The following is a 22,934-nucleotide window of genomic DNA, read 5'->3' as shown; positions in this document are numbered from 1 at the left end:
TTCACACACCCCTCCCCACAGTCAGGTGATAGTGACCCTACGCTCACAATGTGACTTCTCTGTTCCACTCCGACAGACAGATTGAAGGAGGGACGCAAAGAAAATGACAAGTAAAATGAAAGAGGACAGGACACGTAACCAAAAAAATGAACAAACTGATGTGTAATCTATAAAAGATGTAACTCATCTCATTAGGAAATCGACAAAGGAGACCCGCAACAGATGGAGGAAGTGTCCAAAATGTAGACTTACCTTGCTGGCTGCGCCTTTGGGCATAAACCACCACCACGGCTGCAAGCACCACACAGCAGAAGGACGTCACAATGTTGGCCATCTGCAGAAACACACACAGAGGTAGATCGTGAGGCTTCTGGCCTGCCTAAGAGAAACTGGGTGGCACCGATGCCAAGACAGCATGAGGACAGTTTCCTCCCTCCCTCTCTCTCTCGCTCTCTCTCACTCGCTTGTTTTCTTTCTTTCAGCGTCTCTGCCTCCTGATTCCCCGCCCCACTTCTCTATCCGTCTCTCTCTCTCTCTCTTCCCTACTTTATAGCATCTCATCGGTGGAATCAATGTCCTCAGGGACTGATATTCTCTCTGCCCAACTGGCTGCGGGATAGACAGACCTAGATGAGAAATAGGAAGAAGGAAAGACAATGCCAGACTGTTTGGATCCAGGATTGACCATCATAAAGTCCTTCACAGTCTCTCTCCATCTGGCCTTCTATCTCTCCCTTTTTCTGTATATCTCACCCTCTCAAAACAAAAGTTCTTTGATCAAAGATTGCTATTTCATAGCTTGGGACAATGTTTCCTAACCTGGTTCCTGGAGCGCCTCCAGTTGTAGGCCCTATGGGTTGTATGTCTTCTTTATGTGACACACACATTTCAAGACCTGGCAGGTAGTTTCATTCCAAACACACTGGTTAAGCCAATGTTGCTGGCCACTCAAACAAGCAGCCTAGATATCCCCATGTCTCTACATATATCATTGAAATACATGTCTTGATCAATCAGTTGAACTGTTTTTGTGACAGAGTGTGAACAGCAAAACAGCCTACACTTTTATAATCAGAAATACTCTAAGCCTGTCAATCATTTTGAGTGTTCATGGTTTTTTTTTTTTGAGAGACATGGAGCTGACTTTGCCTTTGGAGGACAAAGTTTTGGAGAGAGGGCATGAAGTTGGAGTAAGAAAAACATTAGAAGTTTTCTGAAATGGCTTACAGCTACTTTAATGGAGTTCCATTTTTGTATAAATGTGCTATGTTTAATTTCTGCACCACAAGTGGCACTGAAATGTATTGCAAAAATAATTTTCAATTGAGTTTCAAAAACTCTCTTGCATGCTGTTAAGTGTATGCTAAAGCTAAAGCTAAAGTTTTGGGGAAAAAAAGCAAAAAAAAGAAAATTGGGTTCATAATTAGATCTCTGATTAAAGACTTTCATATTATAGCTAATCTTACCACTAAGACATGCAGCATAAAACTGTAGTGGCGACATTTGTGAGATTACTGGTAAATCTGAATCTAGGCATATCTGAGTAGCAGAAGACTTTCATTTTATCTCATTTACATTGAGGAAAAGTAACTGAGATATTAAAAGTATCCCTTTGCTGTATTTTCTTATGGGAAAACTTCAGAGTGAAACATTTGAAATCCAGACCAAAAACAACACATCGTGGAGTCAGGAAATCATTTTGTCTTTCTAAGCACACCAGAATGTAAAACATTAAAAAGAGCCCACAGTTAAAACAAACACAAAGAGAGGCATTCATCAGAGCGAGACAGGGAATATTCATAAATGGACAATTAAAAAAAAAAAAAAACTTTCTTCTGGATAAAGGCACACATAAGGCCACAACTGGAATACAAGCATTTGTTTTGTTTGCTCAATACTCATTTGTTCAATTGTCTCCCATGATCCCAACAGTAGTTATTCATTAAAGTTAAAAAGGAAATTATAACACGCCCCATTATCAGGACGGTTAACTTGCTAAAGGAAATGCATACACACTTTATTTATATATTTGACATCGCAATCACAGCAGTCTTGCTAATTGTGGAGAACCTAGCACGCACTTGCAGCAGAAGTTCTTGATTGTTTTTGCTGGCAAGAACGTCCTTGTCTTGGCTGGCGTTGAAGCTGTAAGTGGGAGCGATGTGCATATAATATTTGCACAATAATTTTATTGATGTGGGTGTTTAATATTGTGGATATTTAGCTTTTGTCAGCTACTTATTATGCTCTGATTCATGGGTCTGCATACTTGGGGTGTCTTTTATCAACACGCTGTATTTACCCAGCATTCATCACTCACTAAATACAAGGTTCACATACACAAAAGTATGAAGTCGAGAGAGCAAACTATTTTCTTTGTTTGATCAATGTCGCAGACTAAAGTCAATATTGTACATTCTCGCTGAATAACGTCTTTTCATTTGTTTGTCTCTGTGTGTCGTTCATCAAAAATCCATCATAAACATTGCATGAGGTCATCATTTACATAGAGATGACAATAAGTGTTCTGAAATCCAGCACATGTCTGGATATTACTCAAACATTGTTACACGGTATAATATCTACAGGGTACAGTTGATACATCTTTCACGTTCGGTTAATTCAAAAGTACATTATTCAGATTTAAAGTTACTTTCGGTATTTTAAAGTGCACTTTTCATTTTTTTCAATTATCACCACTTATAAATCCAATGCTTTCGCCTATTCCGTTGAGATTCTTGAGAAGCAGAGAAATACTTTAGCCTGTTGACTGACACTTCATATTTATTCCAGCACTCCAGAAAAAAATGGACTGACAGGAGTGAAATTAAAATTGTATCTCTCTGTCAGTTCTTCAAAAATCCTCCTCTTTCTGGCGGCCATAAGTAGCATTTAGCCCATCAAACTAGAGAACAATACATTTGATATCTGACAGCTCAGGGTCCTTTTCTTAATGACATCCCATGGCACTGCAGATTTTATAATAACGCTGCTCAATGAGACCCATTTTGCTCGCCTTTATCTTCTGTCTTATTTATTTATTCATCTCTTATTTATGGCCATTGCCGCTGAATAGACGCGTTTCCCTCACTGGTTAATTAAAATATATAATTCATCGTTGGTGCTGAATGATTTTTTTGCACCCATCTCAGGTTCCTTGTGATGTCCTGTAAAATTTGCATTTAAATTGGAAAGCCTGAACTGAATACTCGCAAAGAAGGTATGAAGTATCACAAAACAGTACCAGCCAGGAAAATCCCACCACACCTTTGACTGACAGATGGACGGAAATCGGAAAGACTTTTTATTATCTGTTTTTTTTTTTTTTTTTTTTTACTATCCCTTCAAAAAAAATCTCAACTTGCCAAGGCATTCTTCAATATGAATCAATGTGGCCTAAAGGATATGGAGATTGGTCTACATGTTGAATACAAATAGCACTGCCAGTGGCAGTGAACTCTGAAAATCTTCAGTAGCATATCAATGCTTTCTAACAGCAAACGCTGTTGCGTAGACAAGACGTATAGCTCACCATTGCATGCATGCAGTAAAATCTTTATATATATAACACACATTACACTGGCAAATCAGTTATCGAATGCCAATATCACTACTGACACATGGGAAACAAAACAAAAAAACTTTAATTTTATTTGAACCTACCAACTTTAATGCTTTTTTTACTAATGAAGTTCAATTCTGATGCTGTGTTACAGCATTTCTGTCTTAACCCTACTCGCAACGTGAGAACTACTCTAATGTCACACAGCTTGTGAAGAATGTTAATGGCCAAATAAAAAGCTTGCATTGAAACCACAGTGAAATTCCAGATGATTCCTAAATTTGCATTTCCGGCAAAATCCTTTCAAATATATCATGAATATTCAATATCCAGCCTTAAATGTGACCGAACATCCAAAGATAAAATCTCAATCAATTTTCCACAAAGGCTCCAGTTTTCTTACTGAGACACACACATGCGCGCACACACACACAAACTCTGAGGTCACATCCTGTAATTAAAGTCTTGCATCCAAGACCCCTCCTGACACTAATTCCCTCCATCAATCCAGTCGTATCAGAGATCTCTCAGATTAGCACCCATGCAACAGCGCAAATGGCACCCAGCCACGCACACATACAGCCAATAGCCCTGACATTTCAACCCGTCACATCACCCCTAATCGCATGCAAAATGCAATGTCAATCCTGTCAAAGCCTGGGGGCTGTGATCTGCTGTCTGCTGTGCTGGTGTTATTTTAAAAACAGACCAATGATCAATACTGGATCAGTGCTTTAGCGCTACGCTACAACACATCTTGTTAAGTTGGTTGAAGGTAGGAAGTTTTTAAAAAGTACTAGTTTGTTCAAAAAGTATATTTGAAGTTTTTTTTTATGCCACACATATTTAAATCAATCAGTTTGGTATTAAACTATATCATAAAGGGAACACATGACTGTATGTGAAGGTCAAAGTGTCTCTTAAAATTATTTTGCTAATATAATGCTAATTTGTGTACATGTACAATTCATAAAATATTGTAAGCAACATAAGAAATAATACAAATAAAATCACATGTAGTCAAGAAACATGAAATTATGATGTTACTTTTTACTTATTGGAGTTTTTAAATTACATATATAAAAAGTATTATTACTTGTACAGAAAAGTAGTGTTATTATGATAGCAATAATTCTCACTATTAGTTGCTTATTAGTATGCATATTCTGCATTAATATATAGTACATTCCTAATCCTATTCAATACATTACTAATCATTAAAACATACAAAACCAACACGAACACAAACAGTTAATTTCCAAGTGGCAGATCTTTTAAATATTTAATATTTTGTAATACTTTTTCTTATCTTGGACTATTTATCACTGATCTATTTAGAGCATGCATGCAATGCAGCGTTCATTTATGCTGGGCCATTCTCTTTTTGCAATCTAATTACGATCCCATTGTGTTCCCCGTGCCAACTTAGCACAGCTGTATTTTAAAGCATGCGGCATAAAGAGTTTATCATGCATATGGCACCTTTAACAATTTTATGATAAAACAGTGCAGATGGACCTATGCAATGAATATTCATCTGTCAATCCCATTAAAGAAGCGCTTTATGACTATATTATCCAATGTGAATATGTAGGCCATCAACAGAATTGCTTTATAGGCTGTAATACAGATTGTTAGGTGTGATTTTACACTGTTTTTCTCTGCCATTACTCATCTGCATGACATGTATCAGCCTTTGTGCAAATGCAAGTAGAAATTCCCACTGCAAACAGCATGCTGCTGGTATTTACCCACAATCCCACTTTGCAGTAAATATGTAGCTCATATTCTAAATGAGTTATTGAAGAGGGACTGGTCTAGCTATAAACAGAGCACTATGTAGGAGCTAAAAACACTCTGTTTACTTTTTTTTTCCACAAGGACCTTAAAATGCAGAACCCATGAATAGACCCTTCCTGCTTTAGGCCTGGTCCTTACTCTGGCCACCCTGTGTGCTAACCACACTGAACCAACTGGGACATTACGGGGAGACTAAATAAGCAGACACCCTATAGCGGAATGCACACAAGATGCTTTTACCCTCTGTAAGAGGTTTGTGTGTGTGTGTGCTGACTTGAGTGTGTGTATTTGTAAAGTACTGGATAAGGATAGCGTTGTTTACATCATTTAAGCAATGGATAAACAAAAGAGCAAGTGTTAAGGTACCAGCACTCAGTACTTCAAAGATATTTTAAGCGGTGAATTAAGCATTCCGAGAAGCAATAACGCCCATTTTACTGGGGATTCTGACATTAGGCGTTTAGACATCGAACTTTGGAAGCAGCTGGACCTGAACGACTAAAATGTACCTTGGTGGCCACCAAGTATACTGGCTATAAAAATTATTTTGATATCATCAAATGAAGTCATAAACTCCCATCTCATTTTTGGGAATGATTAAGTCCTGCAGACATTACTCTTGCTAATGTCCGTGGGCCCAAAATGCATCAGTCTTTAGAAAGTCATCGCTAAGAAGAAGCGGTACGGGGTCTCTTGACAGTGACTCAGTGATCTGTGACTTGTGATGTAATTATCCTTTTTCTATCGGTTTACTGGCCTAAAGAGAACATCTGTCATGCAGAGCCTAGGCTAATGGTCTAGGACACTTTGTTTCTCCCTTTCTCCCCTCAGAATCACAGACGAAGGCAGCATTTTCAATCTTCTAAGGCTTTGGGAAGATCCATGGATCACAGCTCATTATCAGCCAACCGGCTATCCAACGAAAAAGTAGAGTGTCTTCTATTGGTCCAGCTGTCCTTGGCACTTCGTTCTTCTGATTGGATGGTATTTATGCTTAACCACATCACAAATGGCCACAGGAGAAAAAAGGTTAATTTGTCAATGTAACAAAGTCTATAAATAAAAATAACAGTGCTTGGGAGGGAAACAGATGTTTGACAGAATCAGCCATTCAGATAGTTCGGGTTCAAAGGTTCCAGCTGGCAATTGGCGGGCGTAATGCCCTGTGGTGGTACAGGGGTCTGCTTCTGCCACCTCTGTGCAAAAGCAACATCTGTTCCTTAGACAAACTACCGAAACCAAAGCCAACTGTTTATGATGCTATTCTGATGTGATATACCAAGCTAGAAATGTGGAAAACAACTTAAAGAGAAGACCGGGAGAAAGAAATACAGAAATAAGAGAAGGAGAAGAGAGCATCAATAAACTGACAGGTGGTTAGCCCTGAAGCCAGGACATTTTCTGCCCACTAGCAAAATAATTATTTGCCTCCAAGAGTCCTTCAAACCCGAAATACCACAGTGGCTCTGTCCTTCTCTGATCATTTCTGTCCGTCGGCCTGGCAGATGTCAACTGTGAAACCTCACCACTTACTCAGTTCTTAGGCAGTGGTGTTCTCTTTTTTTGTTCAAAGGACCAAATATGCCAGAAAAAGCCAATGACTGAAACATTAGTGTAAGTACAATTTGCAAAGAAAGATATTAACATTTTTAAATATGAGTTGGGTACTTAAATTGTTGACATATTAAACCCTGCATGATTTTATTAGCATTGTGTTTATAATGAACTTAACCGTGGTTCACATAAGAGGAAATGTCCCCTTAAAGTCACAGTTCACCCAAAATTGAAAATTACCCCATTATTTGCTCACCCTCAAGCAACCCTAGATGTGTTTGACTTTCATCTTTCATACAAATATTAATTATATTAAACAATATCATGGCTCTTCCAAACTTTATAATGGCAGTGAATAGCGGTCAAGATTTTCAGAGGGTGAGTAAATCACTGGGTAATTTTCATTTTTGGGTGAACTTAGCCCCTTAGCATTTATTAAAGTAGCTTCAAACACATTATTTGCTAAATCGGTTGCTCTAAAATGACTTTACATCCGGACTCATATTTTACACTGGACATTCACTTGTGACCCAACATTATGGTTAGTACAAGTCATGTTTTTTGCAAGTAAACCCATATTTAGTGCAGTCTGAACTGTATTTTCTTTGACCTTGCGTAGGTTTTTAGAGGTTTTAAGGATAAGGGTATGTCACGCAACATGGCCTCCATTATTTTTGTAATTTCCCTCAAGGCACAGACAATTTTGCACAAATATATAACAGAGTTTAGTCGAAAACATCATCTGTCGTGCTACTTTTTCTACAGCTGCCCTCATGGGCAAATCACTGTCACTAAATACATTTAAGAATATTACATGACTGTGTGGACACTCTGGTGTCATCTGTACTACACTGTACCAGAATCTGTTTGGTGAACTCTCTCCTTTCACACCTTCATGTTCACACCCCAGAGGCCGGTGTCCTACAGCTAGCTGAAACCATTGGAAATTTGCCCAGGGGCCTTGTGTGAGCTGTAAGGCAGGGCCCTGGTGAGGTGCTCCTCTCATCACCACTCTGACAGAGTCATTAGGATTCTATTCCCAGCTTCCTTCTCCTCTCAGTGCTCATTAGCCATACAATCAATTAAAGCCAGTCCACACTCACATCGTCTTTCCTTGCCAGATACCTAAATTACACATGTGGGAGATTATTCTACTGTGGTGGTTGGTCACTTTCCAGCACTCCAAAAAAGTTTGAGCTTCATGAGATAAGGTTAAAAATCTTTATATGAAATGTCTTGCAGTATCGACAAGTTTTTGCCTCAGACATCACGCCCACGAACCATGTGATGCATACGACATCCAAAATTGGAAACACTTCAGGAGTTTCAAAGTCATCAACTGAGAAGAAGAGTGTGTCACAATCTTTAACAACTGGAAACACAGATACTATGATGCCAAACCCCATCATGGAAGAAAACAAACAAGTTTACCACACGGTGCGCACTTATCAGGATAAACTAAATACTGGATTTTCAAAAGTCTATGAAATATGTCACCTTCACAGCATACAGTGGATTTTCTGCACTGGTCTGGGGACATTTTCATGCGGCACAAAATTAAACGTGATTTCCAGCCAAGGTTTCCAGTCCTTCTATTGTCTAGCTGAAGGTCTGGGTAGTTTTTAATACCAACTTGATGAAGTTCAGTAAAACCATTAACATAGTTGGTCAAATGATACCTCAGATAAACGGCATGACCTAAATGACGTGAACTTACAATCTGGCCAGACTACACACTAACAAAGGCTCTCTGTGTGTGACCACAGGGTTACAAAGAGCACTGGGTGTCCAAATTGGCAATTTGTGGTTCAAAAGGGCACCTACCGGTGCCTGGGTTGATGCCCCCCTAATGTGCTCTTTTGTGAACTGATGTGGACTTCATGGTGATACCCAACAGTCCATGCAACATTACGTCATTCCAGTGTGGAGTCAAATGAGAACTGCATGAGCCGTGGTCACCATTTGGAAGAGAGGCAAAGTTTGCTGATGTGATATAAACACAAATTGTTTTTCAAGCCACTGTGTATGGGCTTTGCGGGCGGGAATGTCTTCTTCCATAGGTGCCGTTTGCAGTTTCATTTCAGATTTCATTTTCGCAAAGACCCGAAATCACAAACAACATCCTCCTAATTCAACACAATTACACCACCAACCTGGAAATCGGTGTGTGTGCACTTTTCGCTCTGATAGAGTCCATCGATTTGTGCTGACAGAGACAGACAACTCTCTTGCATCACTGAGTGCAACTGCCGTGGGTCTTTTCACCTTGATGGGCAACTCCTGACTCGACATCACAAAGATGTTAATCAGCAACCTCTTTGCTGTGTCGGACTGTACAGTAGAGTGAACTACAGAGTCTGCCGTCAATGAAACTGTTGCTGTAACAAACAATGGGTCTGAAGCGTGCTAGAAATTTATTGAGCAGTCTCGCTTCCAGAAGACAGGAGGCCACAGTGCAGGCATATTCTGAAAGCAAAGGCCACTTTGGCTCAAAGGAACCTTAAATTCAGTCACTGTGGCGCATATTACAAGTTGATTCAATAGATACTGACAGTTCTTGCTTCAAGAAAAAAGAGACCCAGATCATGTCTCGCAGTCCGACCGTCCCTTTGACTCAGTCATGCTGCATAATAACCGCCCTCCTTTTGAGCACAAAGCCTTCCCAAGTGACAGGTGTTTGACTTAGTATGCCCACTCCAGCTGAGCTCCGGCTCGCCAGAGTGCAATTGACAATTACATTTCACACATATTGGAGAAGGCCTGTCTAAAAAACTTAGGAATTAGTTTATTGATCCGCTGACTCTTATTGTCATTGCTCTCAAAGTCAAGCCGGTGGTGTAGTCTCCCACTCATTAACGACCATATCATGGAATGGAACAGCGCGACCAAAATCCGAAATGATGACATGCATGAGTAAATAAGTGAGGGATCATTAATATTGATATTTTTGCCACAAAGCTGTGTTGACTTTGGGGAGTTTCGGGCCACTTCTGTGATCACGTTTGGCCGTGTATATTATGACTGAACTTAGACAAGGCGCCTGGCATGTTTGCATTCAACCCAGAGGGATGCAACTCAGCAAAATCTATAATTGCTAATAGCATGCTAATAGGGAGGGATAATGGAGTTTATTTCTGGGGCCGCTTTTGTGCATCTATTGACTACGTTTGGCAGGGATAGCCATGCTAGCTAATCCTTACACCACCTCTCCTCGGCCGCCTTCAGTCTGTAGGCTGATAAATAATGAGCTTCAGTGAGTTATTGATCTCTCTCGCTCTCTCATGTTACTCAGAAAGGTCTTTTTCAGAATAGGAAAATTAGTGGGAGCGAAAGCTCCTAGCATTTCAAACAGAAAGGATATTAGCATTTTGATGGTTTGAGGTGAGGATTAGTTCTTTCTTTAAGAGAAATCCAAAAGGCATAGATTAGGTATCGCTTACATATCATTCACCACCAAAGACGGACATATGTTCGATGCATAGAATAACTCCGTTCTGAATAATGCTTTTTCGATGCAATTACCAACCATGCGGAAATGACATTGATTACAAGGTATGTAAATATTATAATAACCGAACAGCTCTGTTATATTTGTTTACCCCGATTGTCTAACATTTCAGCCATTACTGGACAGAAAGCCAAGAATATCTGAATAACCCTTTTCTCCTCGTTCTTCCTGTTTGGTCAGTAATAAACACCACACACAAGCAGAGCCGCTGCTGTCATGTTGAGCAAAATCAGCTCACAGTGCATTAGCTGCTCTATCGGAGAGAGCATCGATCCCTCCGAACATGGTTTACAGCTACAGAGAGAGGAAGAGGGGATGCATGCATTTTGCTTCATATCTTGGCTTAGAGCCGATGACTCGGCTTGGCTGTATTGCATAACTATAAACATTTCTTTATAAAGAGAATTGCAATTTCTGTGAGTGCAGGGCTACGTAGCAAACTGAGTGTTTTTATTTGATTAGCTGTTTATTTTTTGTGGTCTTTCATGATTAACACACTGAAATGTTTAATTTATTTTATAAAAAAAAAATCATGTAAATTAAAAAAATAATAATAAATATATATATATATATATATATATATATATATATATATATATATATATATATATATATATATATATATATGAATAATAATTTAAATAACGAAATATTGATTTTACATAACATTTTTGGTTAATTAAAGTCATAATAAGAGTCAGATCAAGCGCAAATAAATCTTTAAGGCGACAACTACATATATTCAGTCTTAAAGAGCAAAATGCTAATAATAGGCTTGTAGAGGATGATAAACTAAAGATTACTGGCAGCTAAATGTGATTATGTGCACAAATCTGAGGCTTATTCTAAATATTTTTTTTTGGTAGAAGGTGCAATGTACAGAAAGTGATATGCTAAGAAAGGAAATATGTTAGGTTAATGCTCTCACCCCAGAATTACTTCTTTAATCATTATTGACATAACCTTAACTATTTATTGATTTATTTATTTATCTTCACTCGAGTCTTAGAATAATTAAGTAAAAAGTAAACTTAAGTAAAAAGGTTGGTGACAATGTTTTCTCTTTTTTTATTTTACATTACTTTTATTGGGAGCAGAGTATATGATATGGTTGGGGCAACAAAAAAAATCGATACAATACAAACTAAAACTGAGGTGTGATGGAAGTAAGGAAATCTACCTTCTTTTTTATAAGAGTCAAAGTTATGTTTTTATCAAGGCTCCGGGTTGTAAGGTGTGCTCGCTGAACTCAAACATGGATCGAATGATCCTGTCATGTGAATTCTGGATTGTTCCAAAGGTGTGAGCTCAGGGAATAGAGAGAGAGAGAGACAGGTGAGCACAGGTCTCTCACCCTGACATTCACTGTATTTTTGCCTGTTGAGACTTGTAACATTTGCACACTGAGTTTGGTCTGGAAGGAAATGTTAGCGTTTTGAGTACTGGTGTGACTTTGATCGATGCCAAATGGTGGGGAAATAATCGTTCAAAGATTTAACAAAGAAAATATGATGTTTATGTGCTTTTTTTTCTGTGCTCTCTCATGAGGACATTGTGCTGAAATGCACATTATTGCCATGGATGCCTATTGCAAGCATGGAGCAAGCAATTTTTCTTAAGTAATGTGACAAATGTCCTAGTGTAACAGAGTAGAGGTTGGGTCTTGCTTTTATCCATGGGCAACTGATTGCATTTATATTACTATTATTATTATTATTATTATTATTATTATTATTACGTTTCTCTCTCTCCTTTGGAAAACTGAGACCTAATGAATGTTTTTGCAGTGGTTGCTAGTTTTGTAACTATAAGTTTAAGTTAAATTAAAGGTAGCACTTTATAATAAGTGCATGCTATGAATCATTAGTTAAGAAATAGTAAATAGACAATTAATTTTTTATAAACCATTCCAACATTATTATGCATTATTAAGCAGTTGACAAGTGCATCTATAAATCCTTGTTTCTGATTTATAAACATATCTATTACAAGGAGATTTAAAGACTCAGTTGTTTTCTTAACAGAAAGAAAAAAATCTAACACAACACAGAGGGATACAGAACTATTCATTTCAAGATGCAAAAAAACTGTATACTTGTTTTTCTTTGCTGTTTTTCTGTACTGTTTCATTTGCATCTTAAAAATAATATTTCTGTGTTCCGTTCTGTGTTGTGTTTGTTCAACTTTTTCTGTTCGGAAGATAAATGAGCCTTTAAATCTCTTTTGTAATAGATATGCTTATAAATCAAGAGCAAGGCATTTATAAATGCACTTATAAATGACATCTCCTAAATAACTGGTTTGTAAATAATGTAATAATTTGATCATTAATAAAGTATGGAAATGCAATTATTAAAATTGTAAAAAATTGTAAACTGCTTACTATATGTATTATCTATGTATAATAATAATTAATGCACATCATTAAACGTGTGTATTAACAAAGCAAAAACAGGTTGAGCTCCGTTTAAAGACAGGATGCAAACAAGATGCACAAATTTGCTAAAGCTAGTCTGTTTAGTGCATATGAGTGCATATCTGGTCAGGTCACCTCGTGGTTGGTTCGTTCGGAAAAAAAAATTATTATGTGGGGTAACTGACAACAATGCTATGAATAATAAATCGATTCGCCGTAGCAATCGTAGCAGTGGTTCCGATTATCCCTTTAAAATATCTGCATTTTATATCTGTTGAATAAGACTAGAAACTTTAATTTAGTGACAGATCATACATTACACCAAACAAAAAGCCATTACGGATGGAGAAGAAGATTCTTTAAGAGGGATTTGTGGGTAATTTAGTCCTTAATTACTCTTTCACCAACATCCTCAGGGACTTTGGGCGAAGTATGACATAAACTTCAACACAGGTAGATCTATCTACGACATTAAGTTTTAACCACACATCTCTCACGCAGAGCTGACTGAACTTGGCTCAGATGTAAGCCTAAATGATGAGAAATTTAAATGACATTTTAATCAATTTGAGATTAATCTGTCCCCGTTCTATTTACTCAGCGGTATTCCATAATGCACTACGGAAGATTAGCATACAACTCGTTAGGCAGCCAAATAAGTCATTTTCCTATATAACAACTAATGTACAGTCTAATTAGGCCCCCCCAAAAAAGGATTTTGAATCTGAGTTGTTGCTTTCAAAAATGATATTTGATGAATGACAAGGGAAATTCTCGCTTGCGTGATCTGTGAGTGGATTATAAAGGTGGAACCGTCAACTTTCCCCTGTGCATTTAGAATAAAGGCAGGCGAAGCCAATCGAGATCCAGATTTCATGGCGGCTTTTCTAGGATTAGACAGCAAGCCCCTGCCTTTTGCATCCCTGCCTTTCAGACAAACGAAGCCCTTGATCTTTTTCAGATCATGTCGCGCACCATTCATCATTCTGACAAGTCTCTGAGAAAGGTCTCCACTCGCAAAGTTTCTTTTGTTAAATGGAAGATTATATTGGAGCAGACGCAATAATGGCCTTTACTGTGTACACCAAATTAAGATCCTGTGAGCTGAAGATGTCTGCCTGTCAAAAAAGCTAAATGATTTTCTGCTATTGGCACATGAGTCATTTTCTAATTCGTACAAATCAGTTCAATGTGCCGCAACGGTACACAGCTTTGCATGAATGAAACTTGCCTCGAAATAGCCCGATTGTTTATAAGATGGTTTTTGGTTTAAAGTCAACATGAAATGCTGTTCGCAACCCATTTTTACTGAGGGAAATCAAGGCATGAAATGGGACAAATGTAGGGCGGGATGACCAGAATGGAGCCAGATGGTTGGGGGAAAGGGGTTGAAAAGCAAGAGAGATTCACATCGTCATCCAAAAGGTGACGCAGTAAGAGGAGGAAATTATTTTGATCAAAGATTATGCAGAAATTTGGTTCAAATAATGTGCCCCAATTAATTCATGATCAGTCCGAGAATGTGGATTGAGGAAGTAAACGTTTGTGAAAAAGACCGCAATTTTAGTATATTGCAAATACTACGATTATACATGTAGATAATGTAATATTCAATATGAAAGAAAGACACGATTGTGATGTCTATAATTCACTTGAGTACAATTTTAAAGTGCGGTTTATAATAATGTCAGATTAAAACTTAATTTTCGTTAAGTTTCGTTGTTTTAATATTTTGTCATATATATATATATATATATATATATATATATATATATATATATATATATATATATATTTTTTTTTTTTTTTTTTTTTTTAAATATGTAATTTGCAATAAAAATCACAGTAATATATTGTACGATAAACGTTTTTTCAGCACATTTAACAGGATGACAACCACAGATCAAATATTATAGAAAGTGCTAAAATGATTAGATGCAAAATGATGCAGGTTTGAGCAGGTTTTTCAAACAACATGCACATTTCCATCAAATATATAACCTGGAATGTGGCCCAGTAACGTTTCTTATAGCTGTGCCTTGGTAAATGCGTGTCCCTTTGTTGCATTATTAAATAACCCTTTGAGTTATGACCTTTACTCTCACATGGGGCTTGGTTTACACTCAGGTATATTAGAGGACAGCCCATGGGTGATATGAGACCCGTGATACATAGAGAGCATCATCAATAAAAACAGTAAGGGAGGCAACCGCTGCCAAGACAGCACTCAGTGAAACCGAGGCTAAATCCGGTTTCATATTATCATTACACATCCCAGGCACGGATGAAAGGGAACCCTCCTTTAAATGGGAGTGAGATGGATCCTTCGGCATAAAGAACCACTTGGGACCAGAGACAAGGAAAGCAATTACAGGTTTACAGCGCTGATATTCTGCAAGTCATTGTAAGTTAATGCTGGGGAGGGAGAAAAGATGACCTGCGACGGAAAGGTACTGTAGCACGTGACGGGGGAGCACGAGAAATGTGTTTATGGCCACATTGAGCAGCGCTTTCTAGATTTACAAAACAACCAAAGCGCCGCTGTGGCTAGACCGCTCTTTCCCAGCCCTAGCCCAATGGTAGGCGTTAAATAAATGTATTCAACAAAGGAGCATGGGAAGCAGTGGATTAAAGACATGGGGGACTTGTATTAATATAAGACGTGAACAGCCCACAAACTTCAGTCGGGACTAGCAGTATGGAACAATAACTGCAGGGGATTAACTGCGGAAAAAAAAAAAATCTTCGGAAGGAAACTGTTTGACCAAACTAATTAAGTTAAAAGTAAGGTGAGGGGGGGGTAAATAAATTACGCGATTGAGGGTCGTTCAACCAATTCGAGTGTGGAACGCATGGGGTGTTCTTGAAAAGCAACGAGATTTGCCTAAACAGAGAGCGCTAGAGACAGAAAAAGAGAAAGAGAGAGAGAGAGAAAAGAGAGAAATTGCTTTAAAAATGTCAAGATTGCGTGAGCAGTATGAAAAGAGAGAGAGGGCACTGATATTTCATGCTAATGCCAGCAAACCGAATTCCCATTACTCTAGCAAGCAAAATAAAAAAGTTTTATAATATGGCAAAGACAATCTAGTTGAGAAATATATTGGCTTTTATACACTAAAATTGTCTCGTTTCTCCTCCAAACAAGCACATAATGAAAGCAAGACTAAATTTGCATTGTTCACAGGGACAGAATGAGCACTAAAAACCACCCAATTATGAATATGGTGTCAGAACAGAGCCGTTTGCTGTATATCTATATAGTGTAAAAAGTCTAAAAGAGTCTTATGCTGAAATATGCTTTTTAAACTAAATAACACTCTTATAAAATTGCATATTGTTAATTCGTCCTGTCCCATCTTTTTATTAAGATAGAAATATATATATATATATGTATCTGTGTCTTTTTCACAGTATTCACCCATATTCCATACAATCATCGTTTCATTAGATGTGCAAAACTTTGGCATGTGTAGCTGATTCGAGCCCTCTGCTTTTACTTTTCAAAAACAAACAAAAAAAAAAAACAAAAAAAAAACAGATTGTTAAAATGATTACTTCTATTATTCAGTGTTTTATGTAGAACATCATTAGCTAATATGCTATATTCATCTCCCTGTGTCCCTGAAAGCTTGTTACATGAGGTCATTATAACATTCCAAGTAATGGCATTCTTTTCTTTATCCATTAAAACGAAATATTCTCCATTTATATGTATGTTTTGGTTCAGTTATCTTCTTTGGTTTCACTAAATGCTATGGGAAATTGTATCGAAACCACAACAACACACACTGAGCCCAGATGTCTTCTAATGTATTATTTCTGGCAACCGGAGGCCATGTTCTGGAGTTTAATCTGGGGTCATTTGAGATATCACTGTAGAAAAAGAATAAAAAACACTTTGTCAAATTAAAGTAAGCGGCATGCAACAAAATGACTTTTCCTTGAGCACTGTCTTCACGCTCTGTCAGATAAGCAAATCAAATCACAAGCCAGATGAAACCTGCTCATGCGTTTGCACTGATGGCTATTTGAGCTCTGCTTAGATAATTAGCTAACTTAACAGCACAATAGTGCATTAGCATCTACCATCGCATAATTACCAAGACAACCTGACTATAACACTTATTAACACTCCCCAAAGTCATTATCATCAGAAAAAAAATTCTGCAATTAAAAGTGACCACATGCCATTTGCACATGCAGAAGCTAAATATCCGGCCTTGTTACCGAAAAGCAGGACTCCAGAAGGATCAGTGTGTAGCCATGATGTCCTTGATCAAGATGTTTAACCTGAAGGTCTGTGCTTTTAATAAACATTAAGCATTTATTTGGTTAAACGCATCAGCTGAATGGCTAATTACTCCTTAGGGAAAGAAATTAACGATTCAGTTTAACAAATTCATTTTCAGTTCATTCCAATAAAGATTATATTAGTACATGAGATGGAAATACCAGATGTGTGAGTGTAAATTGGCTTGGATATATCCAAAAGTCAAAACCGAGTCAGGGTCAACTAAATGAATAGCTCTTCTGAATGATTCATTGGATAAGACTGATTTGCTTCAGACATATACGATTGAGAGTCATTTATTAAAATTAATCTGCTAGTCAATTGGTCACCGCGAGACAAGATAGATCAATGCAATAGAAATATGTCTATTCATTGCCTCTGAATTATTTCAAGGCAGCCAGTCTTTCTCTTTCATCACATTCAAGTACAACTCAATTAAAACATTTATTTTAACACAGATGTTCAAGAACCGGATAACCTGTTCTCCATTCCCAACTCTGCAAATTACTAAATGTATATATCTCAGCAGATAGTGACGATGGTACGCTTCACACAAGATATACATCCATTGGGATGAAAACAACTTACAGTCCTGGCATCTCTCATCTCCTGTACTTTGCTTCATGAGCCCATGCATCTGGACCTCCATTGTATCAACACACAGTCTTGACCATACAACAGCCATCTGGAGCTTTTGCCTAAGTCTAATTGACACGCTCATTAGGAAGTAATGTCACAGAGAGCATTCTGGAAAGGAGAGCCATGGAACCAATGGCAGCGCCGTGTTTGGCAGGAAACAGGCAGCCGTCCATTCGTCCCCCGTGCCAGAGGAATCCACAAGCAACCCATCTGGACTAAACTATTCCGCTGTGTAGCGATAGCCTTCAGATCGTTCATTCATTTAACCACCCTAATTCGCTTGCTTGTTAAAATGTATTGGGATATTTTGCGGTGCAGAGATAATGTAGAATATTCCACAACGACTGCCTGAGCTGAATTGGAAATTGGCAAGGCGCACCTGGCATGCGTGACATGGCAATCGACACATTAACCCTGAATTACGCAATGGGATGCACAGAATATTTGCACATATAAACAGCCGCATGCATGCAGCTGGCACGAATTAAGAGGAAACAACATATGCAAGGTTTCTGAGAATAAGAATTACTCTAGAATAGAACAGAGCACTCAGCCCTTACGACAAACTTGAAAGCGAGGCTGATGAAACGCACGCTAGACCTTGCGAGAAAGCGAAAGACTAAGACAACCATTTCAGATCAAATTTAGCATCTTGTGCATTGTCTGTATACACATTTTCTCCCAGATGCATTAGACTGATTGATGGCACTATCTTCTCTGGGCTTGCTTTCCTTTGAACTTAATGGCATAAAACTACTCCATTTGTGTACAAAACAGAATAAAATCCCCTTTCATGCAGCTGTCTTGTTTTACAGTAGCTTTGAAGGTAGACTTACACCAATGCACAAAACAACAGACAGGATATGTGAAGCATACCCTGTTTCCAATTGCAAAAGAAACTTTTCACCTACACCTTTAACATCGTCTTCAAAGGATGAAAACCTCCAACTGTCAACATTAAGGGTAGTGTGTTATTAGTGGCAGCTTCTTTCAACAATGTAAGCTTTGACTTTGAAATAATTCCGATCCTGAATCCAGGCTCTTAGCGCTCATAGGCGGTCGAATTCCAGATGTTTTGTTTGTGATAATGTGGTTTTAATTACCGTCCCTGAAGTGTGATAGTTTAAACTTGGGCGTCAGTCGACTCTGTTTTTCCCCCCCTATTTTACAGTTGAGTGGGCGAGTTGTACATCTCAGACTAAGTAGCCTGTCAGGTAGTAAGCCGATCAAGGACACCAAAACCAAATGCTGCTTTTCCCTCCAAAAATCAGTTGCCAGTCTTAATGCAAGTCGGAACAATTTCATCAGCTCGCTCGGTCGAAGCTGAGTATGATGCAGTGCACCTCACCTTATCTTTGGGCTTTTTCTTGCTGTTTGATATTGAACATTTCTTCTACACAGAGGCTTGATCTGATAACTCTGATCCTTGAACCCGGTGTAGTGGATGCAGCAGTTGACAGAAGTGGGATGAAAGAATGCCTGGCGCCTTAAACAATAAAACTTGTATCTCTGAAAGCTGTGAAACGGTGACCTGTCTTTAATCTAGCCTACAAGAGTTCAGTCTTCCTCTAAAGTTTACTTTCAGCCTTAATTAAACACTGAAGTATGCATCTGATAGACACTTTTTATCCCACTAGCAGAGCCACAGTAAGAACATTTTGTAGGACATCCAAAAACCAAAAAAAAGGTCCAGTTCTCCCACCTTTTCTGCTACCCTTCCTATCAGGCCAAGTAAGAACATTTTCTGAATGGTACACTATCAGAAAACCTCGGCAGCACCCTCAAAAGGATAATCACTAAAAAGTGCACATTGGTGCCTGAAAGTGGAAATATGTATACTTATGGGGTAAATAAGGTTACTTTCCTAGAGACAAGCTGATTAAAACTTCAGGGTACGATGTTTCCTCATTTTTGTCTGACCATATATACATCACATTTTTTTTAAAGACATTCTGACAGTATGCTATTTCAGATATAGCTCCAAAAACAGCTCCAGGTGTGTTGAAGCAGTTTATATATTCTGCGAGAAATTGACCCACCAAGACTGGATGCCCCTGGTCTAACTACTTGCTTCACAGGGCTAGATCACGGCCTCTTATGGCCCTAGTGAACAGCTAATATGGTCATCCAATATTTTATTTGCCAAAGGACCTGTAGTATGTGCTCCATGGTAGCTTGAGGCCCCAGGCAATAACTTGACCCATAATGTAGTCCTATTCAACAAGTGAGATTAACAAGTGAATTTTTCATGCACACTGTAATTTTATTCAGATTCCTTTACTTATTTAATTGACATATTGTGACCTTTAACCAGTATTAGCTACAGTAATCTGAAGTGTCCACAGTCAGAACTTTATAATGCTTGCTTTAAGTAAACGGCTTAAAATAGAGTAGCACATATTTACAGGACAAATATTCCTAAGCTGCATTAAGCTTGATCTCTCATACAGGTTGGGTTCATGTCCTCATAAGTAAAGCTCCATTATATTCCCCTCCAAATATGGAGGAATTCTGGAGGAATAACGCTGTGGATATGTCATTCCACTTTTGGCTGCCTTTGTGCTAACCTTATCCCTTGGATTTTCTCCACCATGTTTGGCCCTAACCGAGACCTTTTCCAGAAATGAATTCAGCTGAAGGGCCTGATGACCTTTTATAATAGAGCGAGCCATGAGGCATTAAAACCAGGCATCTGGTGAAAAGGGTACCGCTTTCGCACATTCTGGGTTCTTGTGATTACGCCGATATACTGCATATTACAACAACGCCAAGAAGTGACATTTCTGGTTGGATGTGACGCCAAGTCACAAAACGTGGCGAATTGAACAGAACAATATGGAGACAAGGGTTACTTTTCAATTTCATAAGAAACTGAACATTTCCTCTATGCTTTAGTGCAAAAACATTTGTTTATTCTCAGCTGTGAAGTGCTATAGTAGCTTTTGTTAATTCTCAAGGACGGTCCACCCTGTACTGATGAAAGAAAATCTCTGGCACAGTTAATTAGAATTGTTCCAAAGGCTGTTTAATTGATTTCACATTTTGGTATTTTCTTTTTATCAGCAAGGATTTAATCATTTGAAGGGGGTGGCTGGATAAAGAATAATCATTATTGCATATTTAAACCAGCAGAGACACATATTAGGTTTCTTATCTGTCTGCTGGTTGAATTAGTATTTAAGCATATTTACCATATTAATCACTTATAACCCAAGTGGTGAGGGTTTGGTGGGTTCGCATATAGGCTAAGGACTTGTTAAGTCCTTGCCAATAAATGCCACAAGTACACAATAATAGCCATTCTAAAGTACCTGTGTAAATTGCAAATATTTAATTTTATTATAGTGGATGTTTTGCCAACGATTGATTTAATTTGGAGAGCTCTTGAAAGCGCGAAATGGACTTCAGTATTTCTTCAAGGACTGCCTTTTCAAGTCGTAATTCACTTGTGAGTGATTTGCCTGTGAGTAAAGATGGCAGCAAGCAGGTCGCGCACTTCCGGTGGGTCCAGAGTAGCTGTCATCGAGATGAATGGGAATGGTAATGGATGGCTTTCTCCAGGTATAATAACCTCTTTGGTTTAACCCTGTTCCTATTATCAACTCTCCACTTTTAATTCATGCCAACCCTAATGCAAATGCGATGTAAAGGAACTGCTGATGTACAAAGTGGATTGCTAAACTGCACAGCATTTTTCACGAGCCAGCTCGGTCTCGATTTGAAGGAGCTGTCGTCCCCTATCTGGTTGACGGACGTGCGTGTCAGACTTGTTTACTGGTTGGCGCGTGGAGCTGTCCTAACGGCTGATGCTGTTGATCCGAGGCAGGCGTCCAGCGTCTGCGGACTGCACGGTAGGAGGGATATCTTAATCATGTAGGCACAAAATCGAAATCAAGGCTCAAACTGAAGGGGTCATTACATTAGGATGACTTTATGTTGCGGCATACTGTAGTTGGTTGTGCTCTGTTTGGGTGAGGACAACATTAGTAGGGTGTCTTAACATAATCTAAATAAGCAAATGGTAATTTCCTCTATATATAAAGTGACATCTGGCAGAATGACTGATCTGTTATTTTCCCCAAAGAGATCTCAGGGTTTTCTTGTTTAAACTGTAAAAAAATTCCATGGCTCTGTTTTTCTCAGCAGCATAGAAACGTTACCCTTGTAACACAGACTTAAAAGCTGATTGCAATGCAACACCAACTCTTTCTTACACCTTCTCCCACACCGACTCATCTACACGGCAGATCCTATCACGTCTGCAGGGCGAGACGATTTTTACACTGCTTTGAAATCGATTATTGATAGTGTTGGTTGTGTTTTATTTGACAGCATGGCTTTTCCTTCTCAGGAGGAGGAGAGGGGGAACGATAAGAGGGTTTTGGGAGGGGAGGCAGCCTCTCAGAAGAGGAAATAGATCCATGAGCAGGTCAGAGTTTGCTGGATTTGGAAGCTCTGGAGGTGGAGGCGCGGTTATAACTGGAACAAACATGAGGGCAGCGAAGGGAGACGGTGGTCACGTTGAGGTTCACAGAAAGAGATGGAGAGACACTTGGGATAGAGAGACAAATGGATAATGACTTCAGGGTAGTGCGTTAACACCTCAGAGCTGGGTTAAAAAAAAAATATAATAAATAAATGAAATAAATTGTTGTTAATATTTATGTAGTTGTAATCAGTTTGAGACTGTAAAAATTAAAAATGAACACTGTAAATTAATTCTTAATTATGTCATCCACAACAATTCATTATCTAATACACTTAACAATCCTGAAACCAGTTTCTTTCTTTCTTGAAAGTTCACGTTTGTTTGATACCGAATCTATAGAGAATGTTTTTTCTTGAACCATTCTTGCATATTGTTAACAATATCTGCTCCATAAACTCTACCCTTTAAATGCATTTCATGCATAAAATAAACATTTAGAAATTTAGAAAGGCTAACTATTAAAAAAAAAAAAAACCTTTATATATTCACTACTGAAGTTTGGGGGTCTACGAGGTGTTTTATTCCATTACTTTAGTTCTGCAAGGTTGCAATCGAATGAATAAAATAAAATAAAACAAAATAGGCTATAGGCTGTCATAGAAAATATTTTGCTGTCGGATTGTACTACAAGCAGGGGCTAACTGACCCATGCTAATCTGTAGTTTAAGTCATAAA

General features: G+C 38.3%; 1 protein-coding gene across 1 annotated transcript in view; it reads right to left on the bottom strand.

The window, feature by feature from the left end:
* Positions 1 to 22,934, bottom strand: part of cntfr (ciliary neurotrophic factor receptor) — a 116,629-nt gene that overhangs the window by 65,761 nt on the left and 27,934 nt on the right. The window contains exon 2 of the mRNA XM_043249794.1: positions 253 to 334. Coding sequence (XP_043105729.1) covers positions 253 to 334 — 82 coding nt within the window. The remainder of the gene's footprint in view (positions 1 to 252; positions 335 to 22,934) is intronic.

The sequence above is a fragment of the Puntigrus tetrazona genome, chromosome 10 (genome assembly GCF_018831695.1).
Source record: "Puntigrus tetrazona isolate hp1 chromosome 10, ASM1883169v1, whole genome shotgun sequence".
Taxonomy (NCBI): domain Eukaryota; kingdom Metazoa; phylum Chordata; class Actinopteri; order Cypriniformes; family Cyprinidae; genus Puntigrus; species Puntigrus tetrazona.
This window is presented reverse-complemented; position numbering and strand designations above follow the sequence as displayed.